We start from the raw sequence: 14852 nt of genomic DNA on the forward strand, positions 1-14852 counted from the left end.
AGAGGAAGGCACATGAAAAAAATAAAATAGAGTGAGGTAATTGCAAAGATGATATAATAATCATAAGGTATGAAGGTAGGGAGAGCAGCTCACCAGGGGGCTGGCTGGAGTGTTTGACTCTTGCTATAAAGTATGAAAAGGAATGACTCTGGCGGAGCCGACAGGCTAATAGACATTATTTCTAGCTTCATGTACAGAATGGATGAAGAGGAACAGGGTAGGGAATGCAGAAGCAGAATGCTGTTTTAGAAGTAAACTGGGCTGAATCTGGATTTGAGTCAAGGCACATTGTCAATGTAAGCAGTTTACTGGCTGGTTTTAAGCAGGAAAGGGATGTGTTTAAGTTAATGTTGTCAAGTAAAATGCCAGGGATGTCATGATCATTTGGATCTGAGGGTTGCAGGAGAGAGAAGGGTCAAGACTACTAGGTTTCTAGTACAGGAAAAGAATCCATGGTTCTGCCTATTGAGGTGTGGCGATTAGAGAAGGGCAGTGTGTTGGGGCAGAGACACAGATGTGTGAGGTGACAGAGACATCACCTCTGTCTGAACATTAACTGAGTGCAATGCAAAAGTTGAAATTGCCTTAAAATAATCTAACTCTGTTTGATGATGACTATTTTTTGTTACTTCTAAATCATGAAAAGGAATAAAAACTAAGATTAATTTTTCGGTAAAAACATGTGACAAAGTTGAAAGATAAAATTCATGCACAGGTCGTGACACCAGTAAATTAACACTTCTCTGATGTGGACAATTTAAAACTCTCCTGTAGTTCTGATTCCAATATAAAAAAATATAGTCACTGACCTCAAAGAATATGACATGTGTGAAAAATGTGGTTAAATTATGTTTGAAGATGCATAAAGGAGCTAGTTCTAGAAATATTGCTGAAAAAGAAAAACATTAAGGACATGCTTAAATATTCTTTAGTTTTACCCATCAGATGACCCCAAACACTATACTATGTTTTTTTAATGTTATTTAATGTAAATTGCTTTATTTAAATTTCTGCAGAGAAAATTTACTAGAATATATACATTAAAACATATTACACTCAATATTGATCATATGCATAAAATAAAAATATTTATGAAATTATTTATCTTGATGCTTTATAATTTCAGGTGTACATGCACACACTTTATCAATTTTACAACACATTTCCAAATATATGAAAACTGCATGATAAGATATAATATGAAATATTTTACAGATCCCAGGTATAGATAATTAGTAATAATGAAAGAGGTAAACTTACCATTCTTAGTAATAGCAGACCTTCATTGTCTACCCCTTCTGCCCTAAGCAACACCTAAATATGCTGATGTTTACAGATATAATAATTTTCACCTGTGCTGGTTTCATTCAAAACAATTTTGGGTGTGTTATCCACCATGCCGATTCCTACATTTCCACGTTCAGTGAATGAAAATGAATCTTTGGAGAAAGCAGTAGATTATATTTTACTAGGGACCCAGTGTACAAATTTGTGCACCTTGAAAGGAACTGTGGGCTGTGAGACTGCAGTGGGAACAGGGTTGGGTCTTGGCCCATACTCCATGCCCCCTCCCGGCTCCTTGCACTGTGCCCGCGGTCCCGTCTGCCAGCAGCCCCTCCTGCCGCTGCCGCTGCCGCTCCCATGCGCTGACAGCGCTGGTTGCTCGCTCACGCTGACGATGCAGAGCAATTCGGGCTGGCACCAGCAGCGGCTGTGAGCGGCTGCTGCCCTGATCACCCCTCAGGAGGAGGGAGAGGTGGAGAAGCCCTCAGGTGGCGACAGCCACTGCTCGCACCCAGTGATGGCGCCAAGCTATTGGGACTGGCACTGGGCGCCGACAGCATGTGCGAGTGGGGCTGGCAGTGGGTGTGAGTGGTGGCTCCAGCGCTGGCTGCAGGTGCGAGTGGGGCCATTGCTGGCAGCGGGTATGAGAGGCAGCTGCTGGCCCTGATTGCCCCTCAGAAGCAGGAGATGGTGGGGAAGCCCTGAGGGGCAATCGGGCTGGCAGCCACCGCTCGCACCCACGATCGGGGCCAGCGCCAGCAGTGGGTGCTTGTGGGACTGGCGCCAGCAGCAGGTGTGAGTGCCAGGCAGGACCGCAGTGTGTGGGATCAAAGAATTTTCAGTAACCACCTGAGGACAGTAACTGGAGCCCTGCCTTGTTCTGGTGCCCCCGCTCACCTGCTCCACCATCCTGCCGCGGCCGATGCCCTCCGTGTTCCACGTGTGTCCCCTGGTGGTCAGCACATGTCATAGTGACTGGTTGTCCGGTTGTTCGTTGTTCGGTTTTATATATATAGATTAGCCTAGAATTTGCACCTGCATTTTTCTCTTCCAGTTGTCCTTTGGTCTTTATTTAAAAACCAACAGTGAAAAGTTGATCAGTTGGGCTAAGTCCTCTTAACTATAATGTACAGGCAATGTCCTTGGAGACTGCTGATGAAGCGTGAGTCATAGCTCCGTGGGGTTTCCATCTGTAGAGTAGCCACAGAACCATTTCTTTCAGGCAGCGTACTTTTTATGATGTTAACCTTAAATTTTTAAGTATGCCACAGACATTCCTAATATTTTACTCTTGAAATTAGCAACTTTTCTTTTTGGCCTAACTTTCATAACACTATTCCCCCTGCATGATGATGGTGATTTACTTTCACTTTGATTCTAATATTAATGACTTCAATTGTTAAGCTCTTCATTTCTTACTGAGTTCTAAGAATAAGAGTAACACTACATAGTGTACTCTATTTAAAAAAATTCTTCATCCTATGTTATAGCCTTTGATCTTTTATGAAATATCTGTGAGGTAAAAACATGAGATGGGATTCTTCCCATTTCACTGATGTGGAAACTGAGTCATCAAAAAGGTGCTTCAAATCACAATGATAGGACAAAGTTGCTGACCCACAGGCTACCAAGGAGTTGGAAAAGGCACAAAAGATCACCTAAGAAGCCTTTCATGTGAACCTTAAGTCTTTCTTCTCTCATCCCACTGAGAAACGCTCACTCACTGGAATGGCTCCATGTTCAGTTGCAAGCAGCTGGCCTCCTCTGAGGGCAGCGCAGGCCTTAGACCTCTCTGAGGATGACCACTCATGAATCAGAAATGTACTTCTCTTACACCTTCTCACAGCTACTGGAGTTTTGCCCTCTGACCAGGCACTTCTCCATCCATGTAGTATGGTCTTTTTCCTAGTTTCTGACATAGAGCTCATAAAACCTTTGAAGTTTCTTAAGCAATTGTGTATTTTCTTTGCAATGAGATTATTCCCCTACAGATGGTGGGAAGGGGAACCAGGATATTTCATGATTGGGGGCCGGGAGTCAGGGGTGCTGGTGGCCAGAGCCACCAACCATGTGATTAGAAGGTTGGAATTATCAGTCCACTCTCTGATCTCCAGGGAGGGGAGAGAGGGGCTAGAGACTGAACCTAATCACTAACGAACAATGATTTAATCAGCCATGCCTACAAATTGAAGCTTTAATAAGAATTCTGAAACTACCAGGTTAAGGGAGCTTCTGTTTGGTGTACACATTGATGTACTGGGAGGGCGATGCATCTGGAGCAGGATGAAAACTGTACCATCTGTGCTCCCCTTTCCTTGCCCTATGCATGGCTTTAATTTGGCCTTTCACAAGTTGTATTCTTTACTTCCTGAGTTCTGTTGAGTCATCCTACCACAGGAACCTCTGGATTTATAGCCAGTCTGTCACAAGTATGGGTAGTCCTTGGGACTGGGAACTATCCTGTGAAGTGAGGGCAGTGTTGTGGGATGAGTTCTTAAACCTCTGCGGTCTGTGCTAACTCCAGCTAGTGTCTGAATTGAGTTGAATTGGAAGATACTCATTTGGTGTTAGAGAATTGGTAAGTATTAGAATAGTGTATTTTGTGTCAGAAACAAACAGACCCACTATGTTCCCTCCCAATGTTTGCTTTGTACTTTTTGTTATATGGGAATCCCTCAGACTTTTATGAGGCCTTCCTCTAGATCTTTCCCAGACTTGATGTGTGTGCATAATTAAATTGGATCAGTAGAGTAAACCATCATATTTTAAATATGTGGTTTTGTTCAATGGTTGTAATCACATTATATTTCAACTAGAGGCCTGGTGCACGAGTTCATTCAGCAGTGGGGTCCCTCGGCCTGGCCTGTGGGATTAGGCTGACACCGACTCTCCGACATCCTCTAAGGGGTCCTGGATTGCGAGAGGGCGCAGGCCAGGCCGAGGGACCCCACTGGTGCATGATTTGGGGCCAGGAAGGGAGGCGGGAGGGCTGCAAGGCATGTCTGGCCCATCTCACTCAGTCCCGATTGGCTGGATCCCAGCAGCAACCTAACCCTCCCGGTTGGAGCGTCTGCCCCGTGGTGGTCAGTGCATATCATAGCGAACAGTTGAGTGGCCTTAGCATATCATTAGCATATTACACTTAGACTGGTTGAACAGATGACCGGACACTTAGCATAATAGGCTTTTTTTTTTTTTTTTTTAAATATATTCCATTGATTCTTTCACAGAGAGGAAGGGAGAGAGATAGAGAGTAAGAAACATCGATGAGAGAGAAACATCGATCAGCTGCCTCCTGCACATCTCCTACTGGGGATGTGCCCGCAACCCAGGTACATGCCCTTGACCGGAATCGAACCTGGGACCCTTCAGTCCGCAGGCCGACGCTCCATCCACTGAGCCAAACCGGTTTTGGCTAATAGGCTTTTATTATATAGGATGTTCATTTAAAAACATATAGCAGCATATTTATCTGTCATCCAGAATGCTTGGGTGGTTTCTCCTCCATTTAGTCATAGGTGCATTACTTAGTATTGCGCTAGGCAAGAATGTACAAAAATATTCATTATGTGAAAACTATACCTGTACTTAAATATGTTACAGATAGGTGGATGGGGGTTGTAAAAATAAAATAATGTCTGTAATTAATAATTTCTATACAGCTAAATGGTTAAAAATAAAGTCTGGCGTTAAACTGCCTGAGTTCAAATTCTGGCTTCGCCACTTTTCAGTTGCTCAACTTTTACTTTACCCACTTTACTCTAATTTTGTCATCTGTAAAGTGAGGATAATAATAATATCTATATCATAATGTTTTGGTGAGGATTAAAAAAAATAATGCAGAACACTTAAGACAATACCTGCCTCAGTAAATTTTAGCAGCTATTACTATCGTTATCACTGCTATGACCATTACAACTATTATTATTATGCTACTAATACACTTCTTTTTAATCTAATTCATAATATAACGTGGTCATATGGCTTATAAACTCTTCTAATCACATATTTACTTACAGCAAGCTATATCGGGGACATGTGTTTAATCGATTGTGTTAATACACTAAACATTGTTATGATAAAAGAATTTTATGCACTCTCTTCTTAATTTTCTCAATTTTAAGGATCACAGGAAGGAGAAAATATGTACCACTCCCTTGCAGACAGCACCCACTGCTTTTCACAGCTAGATGTTATGTGGTTACCCTCCTCAGATTTTCTGCTCTCTGCTAAGGAGCCCAGTTTTGGGATTAGATCCCAGAGTTCTGAGTAGCACCCTCCCCCCACAGCTGAGATATCTCTCTGGGATTTCAGTTGCTGTCTGTGGGTGCCTGGCCTGTCCTTTCGCGCCTCTGCCCCTCCTACCAGTTTCTCTGAGGTCTGCATCTTCAGTCTTCCGGTACTAGGGTTCTCTTCTGTGAGTTTTCCGTTGATTATTCCTGAAGCCTTTCTATATTTCAGTTGTAATTCCAGCTTGTTCCTGGAAGCATGTCTCAAGCAGCATCTACCTTCTCTGCCACCATTTTTAATCTCAAGAAATCTAATTTTAAACACATCATTTCCTAAATATGGTTTGTTCATGAGGTTTGCTGTAAATTTTATCTAATGTCTTAGACACATAATAAATTTACTTTATTCCAGGACTTAAAAATTGAAAGTTTTAACAAGTTTACTGAAATTTACCTTCCCTTTATTATAATAAATTTTTTACTTTCTTATTGTAAGATTTTTCACAAATATTTTGTTTCTAGAGTGTTTTACCTTTTATATATTATAATTTTGTCCTTTCAAGGCGTTTATATACTCTTTTTCAGTCTCTGTAGAAATGCTGGAAAAGAATCTGAAGCAGATGGGAAGGCAACTTCAACAGCTTGAGAGAGATTTGGAAACCTTTCCCCCTCCTGAGGACGTGCGTGATAAGTTTGTGACAAAGATGTCCATATCCTTTTGATATCTAAATAAATTACTAGTGAACTAGAATTACAAATTATTTAACATTTGAAGTACATTTGCATAACCAGAGACCATTCTGTAGTACCACATTATAGGCTTAATCTTTACCTACTTGCAGGGAAATTTATCAGCGTTTATCATGAACAATACTGAAATGTATTCTATTGATTTCCATTTTTTTCCCTTTTTATCAACTTGAATAATACTTTTTCTCATCTTTTCTCTTCCACATGTCCTTTTTCCTTTTGAAGTTCATGGTAGATTAACAGGATATGAAAACTCAAATTGAGGAAATTTGAATCTAACATGATGTGATTTAGATATTTTGAAACATTTCAGGATAAAGACTATAAACTGGTGTGAGTAGTCACCTTAATTTAGTTTGGCCTATACTAAAAATTAACTTGTGTTCCAGAAACTTTACTATTTTCTTTAGAAATACTACATAGTTTTATAATCAAAATTGAGATTGTCACAATCACTATTTGTGCAGATATTCTCCAAACCTAAAATAAAATTTATATATATATATATATATATATATATATATATATACATATATTGACATATATGTGTGTGTGTGTGTGTGTGTACATACTTATAGAAAATTAATAGCATGAGGCTTGTGTCCTGCTTAATTTAAGGTTTCTTTTGAATTCAATTATCTTTGGTTTTGCTAACTCTGTGGCTTAATCTCTAATGAGTAATTAAAGTAATAAACTTTATTTCCTGAAACTAATGTTGAGTTGCTTTGCAAACCATTCTGTGAAATTAGAGACTGATATCTTCTAGGTTATAAGAAAGTATTACTACTGTGCATTATTAAAATTCCATATGGACTTCAGAATTCTACATGAAAGAATAACCCACTTTTAAAATGAGCTCTTATAAATAGACACTCCTGATATTTATTTTAAACTGATTTACTTGAACTAAAATAACTACTTTTCCTCTTTCTATCTCTCCTGAGATTTGGCATATCACAAAATTATTACTTGGCTTGTCATAGATTTTCTTGTATATACTTTCAGCTTAATTGTGAATTACTTCAATTTTAACTATTTTTACTATATCTTTGGGGAAATATCATAAAAATGCACTCAGCAACAATCAGTTCTAACTAATGTATTTATTTCCTTTCCAATCTTTCCTACCTATCCAGTTTCTTTTTTATTATAAGGCAGGGCGCCATTATCACTCCACTAGATATGGTTGTCTTTTTAAAACTAAAAATGAAATATATACTTATCAAAAGTATATTTTGCAGTACCTTCTCATTTGGCAACATATGGTTTTCAAAACTAAATTTGTAAATTTTTTTATAGCACAGTTATATTAGTTTTTCCATTCTTAGCTTTTTTTCTCAATTATTTTTATCATGTTAAAATATTCATATATGCCAGTTTATTGTAATCATTAAGTACTATTAATGGAAGTGCTTATTATTGTTCTTTATAGATAGAAAGCATTTTAGAAAAGTTTTTTCTTGTATAGAATCTTTGGTAATTCATTGTGAGTGTACTAATTATGAAGGTTGGATTTCTAGGACATATAACTGAAGATGAATTCCTGAGCTTAGAGTCAGTGTAGCAGAGTCATGCTCAGCAGATGATCTCTGGACCTATTAATAATTGTATTCATATGATACAAGAAGCTGAATGATGTCGCCTTCTTGAAAGGTGTGCAACTCAAAAAAAGTAACTAGCAGGAAATCAGAAACAGGAAAGGTGATGCTTTGTTGGAAACAATTTTTCATTCTGAGTACAATTATACTCCATAGACATGAAAGCTACTATATCCTGTTGCTAAATATTACAACCTAAAAGCCTCTAATGAACTGATTAGCATTCATGTATTTCTTTGGAAGTCAGATATATGAACAGTTGGTGCACTTTGCTATTGACAAAGCTTATGATCATAAATACTCTTTGCTGAGATTAGATTGTACTTGTTTGCTTTTCCTCTTAGACATACTAGTTTCGAGGTAATTAAATTCATTCATTGTGAAGCTTTGTTTACTTTAATTAGGACTGACAACAAATCAGATCTTGAATATTAAATGCATTTATACAGATCTTACTAAAATGGCAAATTGTGAGCTGCTTAGATCTTAGAAAATGGAAGAATATGGAAATGAAAATGCACAATGAATAAAAATATATTTAACTAAAATTTGGGTTATTAATGCTCAAACTTTGTTTTAAATTTTAGTGCTTATTAGTTGAAGCACATATCAAATGTGTGATTCCTCAACCAGTTCTGGAAGAATATGTGTATTATCCAAATTGTTAACAATGCATTATTTCAACTGGATATTTAATGTAAAAAAATCATAACTTAGTGAACTATTAAATAATCTGTTAATCAAATAGTCTTAAATTATGATATAATTTTGTTATAATAGGAAATTTTACTAATAGTGTTTAATTATAGTATACTAGAAGCCTGGTGCATGAAATTCATGCATTCGTGTGTGTGTGTTGGGGGAGTCCCTCAGCCTGGCCTGCATCCTCTTGCAGTCCAGGAGCCCTCAGGGGATGTCCGACTGGTGGCACAATTATTTTAGAGATAGCACATTGACTTTTTTTTAAAGAAAAAATTTAATGTATTTTATTGATTTTTAGAGAGAGAGGAAGGGAAAGGGATAGAGAGATAGAAGTATCAATGAGAGAGAAACAGCATCTATCTGCTGCCTCCTGCATGCCTCCTCCTGGGAGTTGAGCGCTGTTATGTGCCCTGCCTGGGAATCAAACCAGTGAGTTCCTGGTTCCTGGGTCGATGCTCAACCACTGATCAACACTGTCCAGGCCACATTGACTTTTAATAATAATGATGTTACTTTCCAATTGCTAAGCCTGCTCAGAAATATAGAGTTGAATAGTACTAGTGTAAATATTTGCTTGAAAAATATGTAACACACATTCGAGGTGGGGGGTCATTAATATTGTTATATACAAACTATCCTACCTAATAAAAAGGTAATATGAAAATTAACTGTCACTCCATCACAAAGATGGCGGTACCCAGTCCTCTCAGCCTCACCGGAGTCCCCCAGTCCTGGGGGGGGCGGCCGCTAAGAGCAGGCAGCGTGAGTGGCCTGGTGGAATGCCGCAGCGATGAGGCAAGCATTCCACCCCAGCTGTGGAGGGCCTCTGGGCAGCGTGCACAGAGCGGCCGGGGGTGAGGGGAAATGCTTGCGTTGTCACCCCAGTGACAAGGCAAGCGTTCCGCGCCGGGCCTCGGCTGGGCCTCTGTGCCGCGGAGAGCCTCTGGGCAGCGGGCACAGAGCGGCCAGGCCCTGCAGAGAGCTACTAGCGCACGGATTCGTGCGCAGGGCTACTAGTTATATTTGAGATAATATTAAATTTTGTATAGCAAGTTACTTGACTCTTTCCTATGTTCTATTCTTTAAATTTATTGCAATCCTGCTTTTATTTTGAACGTTCTTTTTATTGTTCTGCTATAGAGTGATATTTTAATCCCTTTTGATACTTCTATGAAGATGCTAAAACTATCTCAATAAATTCCTTGAGAGAAAGACATCTTATCTATATCCAGCATTACATAAAGTACAGTATTTTTCAGGTAAAAAAATTCCGTACATTTTAATTTAATTGAACTATAGTTAGGAAGTAAAACAGAAGAGTGGAATGGATTAAAAGTAAATTTGTATAATACACAGCTCATTTGCAGGAGTGAAAAGTTGGGCCCTAACCGGTTTGGCTCAGTGGATAGAGCATCGGCCTGCGGACTCAAGGGTCCCAGGTTCAATTCCAGCCTAGGGCATGTTCCTTGGTTGCGGGCACATCCCCAGTAGGGAGTGTGCAGAAGGCAGCTGGTCGATGTTTCTCTCTCATCGATGTTTCTAACTCTATCCTTCTCCCTTCCTCTCTGTAAAAATTCAATAAAATATATTTAAAAAAAAAAAAGTTGGGTAATTGTGTGATTTGTAAGAGCAGATTTTTCTTTACTTAGTCTGCTCTCTCCTTCCTTCTTTCTCATTTGTCATATCTTTTATTTAATCCATTCTTAATAAACTTGTAAGACTTGGGTTAAAATATCCTGCTCCTCATCCTCTGTGAATCTTCAAATTTATATGCATCTTTTTCTTCTCTGCAGTCTTATTAAACTCACAAAGGTTATTACACAACTTAGCACTTACTGCCGCTTTACAGTCATGCCTCAGTTACTTCAGTCAATGTCACCTTCTTAGCCTGGACTTCCTTGGGTGCCCTACGTAAATTAGCCTGTGTCATTCTGTATAACATCACAAAATTTTTCTTCATCATACTTATCACTATCTGAATATCTCATTTATTTAGTTTTTTTATTATCTATCACTAGATTTCACAAAAGGAGGGACTTTGCTTATCTTGTTAACTAGTTTTTTCCCTAGTGCCCAAAAGAAGGGAATACAGTGGAGTTCAGTGAATACTTTTAGATTGACTGGCTGGCTGCCTGGCTACTTAAGAAGATATATAAACGCTATCGGACATATATGACTGATTGAAGCTGATCCTTATCAAATGTGTTAGTGGAAGTAATAGACAACTTTTGTGGGAAAGTACAATAATGTGGGCAAAGAATATACATAACCTCTGGAAATAGGCAGTAGTGCAGTGAAGGCCTGGGATTTGGGAGCAGGGTGAAAAAGTCAATGCGGGGGAAAAAGAGGACTTCTGTAGTACTTTCAACAATACAGATAAATTTTAAATAAATAAATAAAAATACACCCATAGAATATATTAGTGCCAGGTAGTTTGGTAATGAGCTGTATTTGTTGACCAGGAGTTGAATCCTAAATCTTTGTCTTACTACTTAGTTGGCCAACACTATGTATTTGCAATTCAGCACATGTGAACACAGATTTGCTTGTCAATGAACCTTTCAAATGGGACGATTATAGTCTTTCATATAGAAATTAATGAGAATTTGGCCTTTGTCCTAGTAAAGGAATAGAAAACAGATTTTACAAAAATAACAAGTGACTGAGTAAATATCAATATTTTTTAATGAATTTTATCAAATATTTATTGTGTCAAGAAGCTCACCTATTTCTCTAAAGCTCTATATAAGAAGCTGGGGAAAAAATAAAGCCTTACTACTACTAAGATGGGCATTACTTTTCTCTGAAGTTTAACAGTTGGCACAAGAACATCTACATTTGTTTTCTCTTTTGGCTGATGATAATGATGTTTTTTTTTTTGTTTTTTTTTCCTGTCTGAATATTCCACCATCTCTTAATGAGTAGCCCATCAATAATGATGTAGAGACCCCATTAATGTAACCATTTATTCCACCCTATCAGACAATCATTTTAAACTTCTAAGAATTTGGCTCTTTCCAAAATTGTTTAAGTTTAATCACAATTTTATCATTCTCATGGGTAATTCCAATTATTCAAAGCTCTACTTCCTTTGGGAGCAAATTGTTTTATCGATAACAATGATAAGATAATCCTATATAATAAAAGCCTAATATGCTACATGTCTCGTCTGTTCAGCCAATCAAAGTGTAATATGCTAATGATATGCTAAGACTGCTCAACCGCTTGCTATGACATGCCCTGACCATCAGGGTAGATGCTCCGACCAGTAGGTTAGCTTGCTGCTGGGGTCCGGCTGATGAGGACTGAGCGAGATGGGCCAGATGTGCCCTGGAGCCCCCCCGCGGTCCTTCCCCATCTGGCAAACCTCCTGCATCCCTCCCCAGCACCGGTCGTACACCGATGGGGTCCTTCGGCCTGGAATGTGCCCTCTCCCAATCCAGAACCTTTTGGGGGATGTCGGACAGCCAGTTTGGTCCTGATCCCTCAGGCCAGGCTGAGGGACCCCACTGCTACATGAATTCGTGCACCGAGCCTCTAGTTAACTTATAAAGCTCCCAAGTTTTAGAACAAGAGCATGTAATTTTAATGATTTTGACTCTTGGTCTTCTTTCCCATCACATTTTTAAATAGAATTATACTGTTTTGATTAAGTATGTCCAGGCATATTCTAAATATTTTATTAATTTTTGATTTGTATCTGAAAATTTAAAAAAATGTTATTGGACAATACTTATAGCTATAATTTAATCTGTTTACCAAATTGATTCTTGAGAATAGACATATTCCCAGGTTGTAGAATAAAATTACTAGGATTTGTGAAATTCCTGTTTTAAAGCTCAAAGCCTTATGAGCAGTGATAGGGGCAGAAAAGTAGTAACCCTACAGTTAGAAACACCCATGGTAATAGGATAACCTGTTGTCCAGGTTAACAGCTGTTCAAGGACTCTCTTAGATCTTAATTACATTGAGTTTGTGTGTGTAAGAATGCATATATGTGCAGTCTTTCGTCAGAATTGTGAGAAGGCCTGTTACCCTTTCTATTAAAGTTAAAAAAGGATGACACTAGGGTGAAATAAGTAACTGGCACCAATGATGTTGTAGATGGTTAGACTTAATACAGCTAAGAAGGTGGGGCACAGCATTAGAGAAGGAGCTGACAGAGGTGACCACACCTTAGAAATGGGGTGAGAAATAAGCACTACTAGGGAATTGGATTAGAAAGGAAAATTCACAACTTCATTACAGATGAGTACAATGGACTACAAATACCGTATGTATTCAGTGGGAAAATTATCGCTCATAGATGTAGAGAAGAAAGCTTCATGGAAGCTTAGTGAAGCCTTGAATGGTAGGTTTGTGCCGGGGTCCAACCCCAGCAGGTCCAGGGGTTCCCAAAGGCGTAGATGGAGTCGGCGAAGAAGGAAGGACACGGAGACAGTGTTCAGTTGATCAGCAGCCTAGCCAAGATCTCCAGCCAGGATCTCCAGCCAAGTTCTGGTCTGGATCTCCAGAGAGGTTCTGCTTAGGATCTCCAGCCAGGTTCTGTGTCCATGTTCTCTTGCTAGGTTCTCCAGGTTCTCCAGCCAGGTTCTGTAGCCATGTTCCCTCGCTAGGTTCTCCAGCCAGGTTCTGTCCAGGTTCTCCAGCCAGGTTCAGTCACCAGGTTCTAGTCAGGTTCTCTTGCCAATTTCTGTAGTCAGGTTCAGTCCAGGATCTTTTGCCATGTTCTCTCGCTAGGTTCTGTCTCTAGGTTCTGAGGCCAGTTTCTGTCCAGGATCTTTTGCCATGTTCTCTCCAGCGAAGTTCTTCTGTCTCTAGAGAACGTTCTGTGTAGGTTCTGTGCCAATTTCTGTCTCTCTCTCTCTGTCCCTTGCTGTCTTGTTACATCTGTATTTATACCAGTTGATTCTATCCTATCAATCTCTATTACAAAGGTTAGGGCGTTTCTTATCTCCATTCCAGGGAGTAAAGATTATGTAGCTTAAGCATGATTGTTCGCAGTTAAAATGATTAATTACCCGCCTGGCACTTAGTTAAGAGGTTTTATTCCCTCCCTAACTTCAGGGGAAAATCCCTACCTGGGGAAACAATCTTTCTCAGAGACCTTGGTTAAAACACATAGTGCCAAGAAGGTGAGCAAACATATTAAGAACAGTATGCCATATATGCCAGGTCCCTTAAAACAGCAAGCATGGACCGGCTCCCGGCAGGTTTGGACCTGAAAAAGTAGATAGGAATTAAGAATACTATATAAATAATCCATGTGGATACAGTCTCTATCTAGAACATAAATAATTTTAGGTGCGAGTTTATAGATTTGATCAACCAGTGTTGATTTCTGAACTTGTTAGTTTAAAGAAATTATTTCACTTTACAAATAAATCACCATATGTTCCATCTAATAGTTTCTGTATGTATGTTAAATGTAGTTTTTATTTACATCTGTTCATTTTACCTACAACATTTTATGGAATATGGATATTTCACAAGACAAAATATATGGAAACCTGTTCTGTGTGACTATATTGTTATAATTCCTTGTGATTTTAGTAATTATAAGAAATTTTTGTTGCTCATCTAAGAATTAATAAAAGATACCACATATAAATGCATCATTCACTGGTAGTGTTATGACCGACATTCTAGAAAGTATAAAGGAGGACTTTTTGCTATTCAGTTGAATATAAACTGAGCCACAAAAAGATCTATAGATTTTCTTAAGGCCATTAAAATAAATCAGCTCTTGCATTAGAATTCAGACCCCATATATCCTATATAATAAAAGGCTAATATGCAAATTGTCCCTTTGACCAGGGATCGGTGCCAGACCGCCAAACGCCTGTAGCCCCTCCCCTGATCGGCCCCCTCCACCTTGATCGGGGACAGGGCTGTTTGGCCATCCAGCCAAACTCCCACGTCTGCTCCCCCTGGCCAGCCTCACCCGATCGGCCCTGATCGGGGCGGACCAGCCAGGCCGCACTGTGCACAAATTCGTGCATCAGGCCTCTAGTTGTAAAATACATGGAGCATAGTATGAAACAAAAAACCAACCCAAAAAACAACAGACAAAGAAGAGCAATAGGCAACATGTGGACGTGGGTACTGAGTTGCCATAGTACCTTGTGGGGAGGTTGAGTTCTAATTACTCAAATTCTTCGGTGCACCCTGGATTCACCAACTATCTGGCTGTAGTGCTACCTCTTTCTCCTTGGTCATATTCATTCATTCATTCATTCATTCATTCATTCATCTATCTCAAAGGGAAGGGCCTGGATCTGTTGCTTTA

General features: G+C 39.2%; 1 protein-coding gene across 4 annotated transcripts in view; it reads left to right on the forward strand.

The window, feature by feature from the left end:
- DIAPH3 (diaphanous related formin 3) overlaps positions 1 to 14852 on the forward strand; it is a gene marked incomplete at its 5' end in the record, with an annotated part of 567305 nt that overhangs the window by 351712 nt on the left and 200741 nt on the right. For all 4 annotated transcript variants that reach the window (XM_081083267.1, XM_081083268.1, XM_081083269.1 and 1 more), the window contains one exon: positions 6099 to 6225. In XM_081083267.1, coding sequence (XP_080939393.1) covers positions 6099 to 6225 — 127 coding nt within the window. The remainder of the gene's footprint in view (positions 1 to 6098; positions 6226 to 14852) is intronic.

Source organism: Myotis nattereri, assembly GCF_964212035.1.
Source record: "Myotis nattereri genome assembly, chromosome: 2".
NCBI lineage: Eukaryota > Metazoa > Chordata > Mammalia > Chiroptera > Vespertilionidae > Myotis > Myotis nattereri.